Genomic DNA, 8,145 nt, shown 5'->3' with positions numbered 1-8,145 from the left:
AGCTTTGATAAAATATTGGTATTTGATAAAAATAAGATTTCATTGTGGAAAAACCATCGCCGCCAGCTCACCCATCCAAATCGTTTCTCTTCTCCGTTACCACCCTCCCACTTTCTCCCTTTCTCTTCTTTATCTATCCCTTCTTCAATCAAGATCCTCATCAAACTATCAAAATCCAAAACTTTCATTTCATCTAATCAAAATTCAAACACTTTTGTATTGTTGTGTTGAATGATTGATCATTAAAAATGGGTGTATTTAAAGAGAAATTAATATCTTTATACAAGAGTAGATGGTTTGTTTTTGTGGGTGCAATGTGGTTACAATCATGGGCGGGTATTGGATACTTATTTGGAAGCATTTCACCTGTTATAAAGAAATCACTTAATTATAATCAAAAACAAATTGCTATGTTGGGTGTTGCTAAAGACCTTGGTGACTGTGTTGGTTTTGTAACTGGTGTTTTGTGTGAGGTTTTGCCTATTTGGGCTGCTTTGCTTGTTGGTGCTTCTTTGAATCTTGTTGGTTATGGTTCTGTTTGGTTGATTGTTACTCGTCAACTTCCTACTCTTCCTTTATGGGCTGTAAGTTTTCTTTTTATCAATTTTTTTGGAATTTTGTGTGTGTGTGTTGAATCTTCGGTTTCCAATCGAAAGAGACTCTAGTAATTTGGAGTTCGTCACAGAGGTAAGTAAAGTTTGACTAAAGATTGGTCCAGTTAGAGTTCAATTTGTGGTTCTCATGAATGATTGGTGTTTAACTGATGTTCATTAATCACTTGAGTGCGACAAGTTGGTTGAATTTATTTGAAATTGGATTAATGTTATGATTTTTATTTCATGTTTTTTGGATGATTGAATGTATTGTTTGTATCTGCTTTTCTTGGGGTTTGTTGCTGTTACTTTCAATCATAAGATGATCTGTTTTCTCCCTCTTAATTAATTTTGTTGTTTCATGAATCCTCAAATTAGTAGTATTTATTGTACATACTCTAATTTACTGTACAATTAGGTACAATTTTGATTTTTTTTTTCTTCCTTCTTTTTTGGAGTAGCAATTAGTTCATTTGGATCCAAACTTTTGTGTTTAATCTTTGTACATGTTTGGATTATCTATGAGTTTGGTGAAATCACGGTAAGAGTGTCATTATGTTGAAGCTTCAAAAGGTAACTTTTGCCAAAATCACGATGACAAATTGTGATTTAGTCAAAATCACCAAATACGCCCTTAATCGCTTTCACTTCTCATTAAAATGATTTCCCCAGTTATTTTTGGGTAGATGATGGATTTTTGTCCACCTAAATCTACTATATATGAAAATATAACTTTTTCATTAAAGAAAGCTTAGGACCTTAATATCTGGAATAAAGGGTTGTTTCTTCAATATGAAAAAGGAGGGACTTTAAATCTAAAAGTGACAGATTTGATCCTTTACAGATAAATCCTCGTAAATGAATATTCCATTTCACCTTTCTGAATTTTGGCTTGATAAATGTTTCTATCACTCTTTTTCATCATTATTGTTTTTTACATGATGGTAACAAATTGATGGCCTTTCTTCACCTGTATATTCCTTTTTATGCTTACTTAAATGTTACTTTTTCACATTGCTTTTGAAATAGTAAAAAGAAGGGTTTAATATACCTCTAATTTTGAAAACTTTCCCTCCAGATGGCATTGTAAATAAACCTTTGTTGCTACAATTTGTATTTTAAGCTGACTATGGACTTTTATAATTAACTAAAATAAACTTTACTTAATTTGGTTGTTGGTTGTATCTGTCAGCTGTCTCCCATGTGAGCATGTGCCATGATGCCAAATCTTGGTCACAGTTAACATAACTGATCTTGTTTTTGGGTTTTTCTACGATGTCTTTTTGTTTATAGTGTTTAATTAATGTGCAAGATTTCTTTAGAAAGTTTTGATTTAATATGTCAAACTTGGCCACATAATACCTTAAAAGTTGTGTCTTGGTTCTACTTAAAATTGGACTCTAGTAGTGACATTATTTAAAAATGGAGCTTGTCAAGTGTGATCTTTGTTTTGGTTGAATATGTAGGTTGGTGGTTGGTCAAACAACTCGAAATAAAGATTTTGAGTTTGTACGACCTGATCACAGGAAAGTAGTGTTGATAAAAAGCGGCCATGGCAGAATGGCGTGGCAAATTTTGTGTCGACCGCCATAGGCAATTTGAGAAAAATCACTCGCCATAGCGGTGCCATTAGTCGCAATGCTGTGTTTATTTGGCGGAATTTTGTCCATCCTTCATAAATCGTCATATGCCAATGACAACATTGGATATAAGCCTAATACCGGCAAGTTGTGTAGATGTCTTTATCTTGTTATCCCTAGTATTAATATCTTATAGTTAATGTCTCCTTAGGCGCTTAAGCATGTCTTTGGAAACATCGGTTTTTACAGTATCAACCCACGTTCAACCAAAAGCTACAGCTAATAGCTTCACACTCACTGCACGTTTACTTGCTCTACCATGTTACCAAACACACTGTAAGTTAGTTAATGCCTATCACTCTCATTGATGTGTCAAGATGTTGTAAGTGTAGATTTCATGATAAGTGTAATCATCGTAAGATAATAATAAGCATATGCATCTTAATTACATTAAGAAGTGTCTGTTAATATATTTATTACCTTGTTGCCCAAGTTATATGATTAGTTGTTATTTGTATGCAGATTTGTATTCTCATATTTGTGGGAACAAATGGTGAAACCTACTTCAACACAGTTTCATTGGTATCATGTGTGCAAAATTTCCCAAAAAGCCGGGGTCCTGTGGTTGGAATTCTGAAGGGCTTTGCCGGGTTAAGTGGTGCAATATTGACACAAATATATGCACTCATCCATTCCCCTGATCATGCATCATTGATATTTATGGTTGCTGTTGGTCCATCATTGGTAGCAATAGGTTTGATGTTCATTGTTAGACCTGTCGGAGGACACAAACAAGTGCGTCCATCCGATGGAAAGTCGTTCACATTCGTCTACGGTGTATGCCTCTTGTTAGCTGCTTATTTGATGGGAGTTATGGTTGTTCAAGATCTAGTTGATCTTAGTGAAACTGTTATGACAATTTTCACTATTGTCCTCTTCTTGATCCTCCTTGTTCCGATTGTGATTCCTCTCTCATTGACTTTCGGCAATGAGCAAAAGCCTCTAGAGGAAGAAGCACTTCTTCCAGAACCAGAAGGACAATCACAACCTTATTCGGATGAAGTGATATTGAGTGAGTTGGAAGATGAGAAGCCGAAGGAAGTCGACTTGCTTCCTGCATTCGAGAGGCAGAAACGTATAGCACAGTTACAATCAAGACTACTCCAAGCAGCTGCGGAAGGAGCTGTGAGGGTTAAGAGGAGGAGAGGACCACATAGAGGAGAGGATTTTACATTGATGCAAGCTTTGATTAAAGCAGATTTTTGGCTTCTTTTCATTTCTATGGTTTTGGGTTCTGGATCTGGTTTGACTGTAATTGACAATCTTGGTCAGATGAGTCAGTCTCTTGGATATGACAATGCTCATATATTTGTCTCAATGATCAGTATTTGGAACTTTCTTGGACGTGTTGGAGGGGGCTACATATCTGAGATTGTTGTGAAGTAAGAAAGCAATTCATACACTGATTACATATTTAGAGCTTGTTTTTGTTTCAGAAAACATTTTTCGTTTTCATTTTTTTGTTACATCACATGTCACCTTGTTTATACTGTGTTTCATATTTCCAATTATGTATAGAAAAACACTGAAAACTTTGTAGTGTTACCTGTACAAAACTTTGAAACAAGAAACAAAGTGAAAATGATGTGACATTTTTCCATTTAAAACTAAAAAGTGAAAACATAAAAACAAAAACAGAAACCGAAACCAATTGAGCCCTTAGGATCTGTTTACTTTGTGAAAATATTTTATTTCTTTATTTTTTATTTTTTATCTTTAAATGTGTTCATTTTAACTTGCTGATAAGAAGAAGAGATACTTCTCAAGTGAACCATTGCGATGAAGAGAAGATAAAATGCTAGTTAGGGATGATGCATTTTCGAAAATAATTTAAATAATTCTTTTGCCATTTTCGTTGTTTTCGAAAATGCACATAGTTATTCACTTCAAGAGTCTCGTATCTCCTTATTAACAAATAAAATTCACACAAATTTTAAAAAAGGAAAATAGAAAATGTTTTCACAAAATAAACTATCCTTAACCCTTAAATTTGCTATATAATATTATCAAGACTTCTATGTAACATAGTTTTTTCAATTTCATTGTATTTTAGGGATCATATATATCCAAGACCAGCTGCATTGGCAGTATTTCAACTAATTATGACAGTTGGTCATTTATTCATTGGTATGGGATGGCCAGGTGCGATGTACATTGGCACATTACTAGTTGGACTTGGTTATGGTGCTCATTGGGCAGTTGTTCCAGCTACAGCCTCTGAATTATTCGGTTTAAGAAACTTCGGTGCATTATACAATTTCATCACTCTAGCAAATCCGGTTGGAACTCTTGTCTTCTCGAGTCTCATTGCTAGCAGAATCTACGATCACGAAGCGGAGAAACAAGCTCACGGAGGCCGACACTTGAATATAGGATCGTTTGTATCTCCTGTGGCTAATGTTGGCGAGCAGTTAAAGTGTGAAGGTAGCATATGCTTCTTCTTGACTTCCACTATCATGGCAGGATTTTGCATTGTTGCAGCTGGCTTATGCATGATACTCGTGTTCCGAACAAGGATTGTTTATGCCAACTTGTATGGAAAATCTTCTATGAGAAACCTTCGATAAGCCACGACTTTTGGACTAAGTATTTTTGTGCCCATTAATATACTTCAGAAAGATTGATGCAGAATATGTGTGAGTGTGGAAAACCAAATGGAAATTTTGCTAAGGATGGTTTTTGGAAGCTAGCTACTTCCACATGGTTGTGTATTCTTTTCCAAATATTTGTATTATATTTGGTTCTTTTTATTGCAAATAAACTTTGGATTGGCACAAAATTTGACACTAGAAAGTTTTGTCCATTTTTTTTATAGGGAAATTCACACAATATTTCTCTTGTTTTGTTACACTATGAAAGCTGAAATAAGTTATATTAGTGGTTATGCTAAGAATATGTACCGTAGCTGATGAAGCATTTCATTGTTGTAAATGTTCTGCTCTTTTTTGCAGCAGTTTTTTATGGTAATGATTGATTATTTGGTTTTATTTTTAGTGAAGTCACTTTCTAGTCTATGACAAGAACCATAGACATCCAAATTAACAACCGATTAAGGAAATAGATAATCAAGTTACATTAATATAAAAACTATTTATCATAATCAATTTTTATAACCAAATCATATAATTGAAGCTGAGTTTTCAAAATCAGTAATAGAACCGGTGATATCCATAATCAGTTTTACAACTAAAATTCGATTTTTTTCATATAAAAACTGTTTACAAAAATTCTTTTCCCAGAAAACTTTTTTTGACAATAAAAACAAGAATTTTTGATAAAAATTTTGTTTGAAAAAATATTTAAAAAAATTTATTGAAAATTTTTTCTAAAAAAGTTGAGATTCTATTTTATCAATAATAGTTTGCGAAAAATATTTCCATTTTTTTTTTTGAAAAATTTGATCTAAAAATATTATAAACTTTTTCTCTCATGATATATATATATATATATATATATATATATATATATATAGTTATTTATATATATAAATATCTACGTTTAAAATATATGAATTAGTTAAAAATTAGATATAAATATTTAATTTTTTAAAATCAAATATGGATATATAGTTTGGTTGGAAAAATAGTTGTGTTGTGCAATTTTGGAATTTGGTAACTTGGACACGAAGGGCCATATCAGAACAATATATAATAGGAGATTTTTTTTCCATTCCATATACTCTTTGAAAATACACATTCAAAATAAACACAACGAAAACCCTTTTGAGTATGTACTTCTAGACAAAAACATGGTTCTTTTGGTTCCAAATGTATTTTCGGACGAAGTTGTGGTTTGAATTAAAAGAAACTCTATGGTTCAACTCTAAGCCTACAGAAACAAAAAAGCAATTTTTTGTCCCAAGTTAACTTTTGACCTCCTCTCTATATAGAGTTTGATTTGAATCTCTTATGCATTTTGTGATATACTCCATGTATTTATTTGTCATCCAAAATGTAACCCGGTTGTATAAATTGAAGTATTGAAGGAGTTTTATAAAGGAGACTAAAGATTTGATCCCTATTAGAGCCGCTAAATGTGGATGCAATTACTTCTTCTCTAATTTACCTTATTAATTATTAATTATTTGAGATTAAACTTGTCTAACAAAATTTCACTATCATATTTAATATATACTCTCTCTAATAAGATATAAATAAAATTTAGTAAATGAAAGTTGATATATTTAGTTCAAATTGAACTAAATATATCAATTTTAATTAAAACAAAATGCATCAATTTTATTTAACTTAATTTTGTTTATATATTTTGAAAAACTACTTGTATGATCACAATATTTTAAATACAAAATTTAGAAACACATATAAAGATACATATCATTTCATTATTTAAAAAATACTAATTTTTTAATTATTTTTCTTTCTACCTTTTATAATTTTTGTGAATGTGTTCAAAACTTATGACTAAAGCCTTGTGTCACGACATAAAAATTGCTTTTTATTTTGTTAGGAATAGTAAATAATATTTACAAGCAATTTATTACAATATATATAATTATTTCTTTAAGCAAGATAAAACGTGAAAGCATACATCATCACTCCTTAATAAATTAGTTTTAATGAACACAAGCAACCAAGTAAACCAAATATATATGAAACCTTTCCTTTGGGAAGTAATATTAATAGTACATATAGATCAGCACTGCTCTAATATACAAACTAGTTATATTTTGATTTAAGTATAATTTTAACTCCCGTAATTATAGTGTTTTTTTAGTCTCGGTGGATTCTTTGTTTGGAAATTTAAAAATTAAGACTAAAAATAATATTTTTTAAATTTACAGATACAGAATTTAAAAACAAATATTTAACAAAGACTAAAAAAACACTATAATTACATTAAATTAAAGTTATATTTAAACCTTGTATTTTTCATACACCAACTCACCACATCAAACTAATTAATTAAATTTACTGCAATCTCTCCTAATTTCTCCCTCTTGACCAGTCTTAACCCCAACCCTTCCAAGCTTCTTTATAGCCACAACAAATGCCTCAAAAAATTTACCACCATCATTAGCAAACTCAACAACCGTTGATCTTGAAGCATCATCACTAAACAAAACTTGATCCGAACTCAACAACCCTTTTCCAGAAACCAAATTTTTGTAATAAAAATTATCAAAAACAAATTGTGTTTGTGGATCAAGAGGAAGCACTATAGATGGGTCAACATTTTTTGGACACCCTGAAATTAATTCTTGAGCATAGGTTGGGTCTAATGTGGGGTCCACTTGAGATGAATATAAACGGTTTGTGAATTGGTCACAATGTGAGAATCCTATGGTGTGTGCTCCTGAGAGTGCAATCATGTCGGTTTGGGTTAGGTTGTGTTTGGAGAAAATGTTGTTTAGTTGATTTAGATTGAAACTTGCTTTTGGAAGATTTTCTTCTACTGTTGATGCTTTTGAAATAAGCCCGTCTCGTCGTCCTAGTTGAACGCTGAATGAAGGGCCTCCAAGCTTAGGTAGTTGCACATAATATTGCTTTATTAGTATATATATATATAATTAGGAAACTAATTTTAAATAATATACAATTATAAGAAGAAAAAAAAAATTAAATCTGTGTGAAGAACTTTTTACGAATTTTACTTTCTATTAATATATGATTCATATTTTTTTTAATTTAAATGTTATTTTTATATTTAATATATAAAACAAGTTACATAGTAAATTTTTTCTTGTATTCAAGATCTAGTGAATTATTTTTTAGTGAAATAGATGAAGTATCATCTTAGAGAAACAAGAAATAGAACCAACTTCTTGATATTTAGAGTTTCTTTTTCAAATTCTTATTAATAATTTAAAAAACAAATCATTTTGTTGATTTTTTATATGTTTATTAAAACTCATATCTTTTCAATAGATGCTAATATGACAATATATATATATA

The 8,145-nt window shown here is 31.0% G+C and overlaps 2 protein-coding genes across 2 annotated transcripts in view; one reads left to right on the top strand and one right to left on the bottom strand.

Moving 5' to 3' along the window:
• LOC101511301 (protein NUCLEAR FUSION DEFECTIVE 4) lies at positions 1 to 5,220 on the top strand. The gene is made up of 3 exons (XM_004513259.4): positions 1 to 584; positions 2,696 to 3,615; positions 4,287 to 5,220. The coding sequence occupies exons 1-3, from the start codon at positions 249 to 251 to the stop codon at positions 4,798 to 4,800; spliced, it is 1,770 nt and encodes a 589-aa protein (XP_004513316.1). The 5' UTR covers positions 1 to 248; the 3' UTR covers positions 4,801 to 5,220.
• A 1,772-nt stretch (positions 5,221 to 6,992) lies between these two features.
• Positions 6,993 to 8,145, bottom strand: part of LOC101510993 (peroxidase 55) — a 6,187-nt gene continuing 5,034 nt past the window's right edge. Inside the window, 1 exon segment of the mRNA XM_004513258.4 lies at positions 6,993 to 7,712. Coding sequence (XP_004513315.2) covers positions 7,152 to 7,712 — 561 coding nt within the window. The 3' untranslated portion in view covers positions 6,993 to 7,151.

Source organism: Cicer arietinum, chromosome 3 (assembly GCF_000331145.2).
Source record: "Cicer arietinum cultivar CDC Frontier isolate Library 1 chromosome 3, Cicar.CDCFrontier_v2.0, whole genome shotgun sequence".
NCBI lineage: Eukaryota > Viridiplantae > Streptophyta > Magnoliopsida > Fabales > Fabaceae > Cicer > Cicer arietinum.
Note: the sequence above shows the minus strand (reverse complement) of the source record. Positions and strands in the feature narration are given on the sequence as shown.

What these genes read in the sequence shown, in the direction of transcription:
- LOC101511301 (XM_004513259.4), top strand. Translation starts at nt 249, where the DNA reads ATGGGTGTATTTAAAGAGAAATTAATATCTTTATACAAGAGTAGATGG. An exon ending in CTACTCTTCCTTTATGGGCT is followed by an intron (nt 585 to 2,695) that starts GTAAGTTTTCTT and finishes ATTTGTATGCAG; the next exon opens with ATTTGTATTCTCATATTTGT. An exon ending in ATATCTGAGATTGTTGTGAA is followed by an intron (nt 3,616 to 4,286) that starts GTAAGAAAGCAA and finishes ATTGTATTTTAG; the next exon opens with GGATCATATATATCCAAGAC.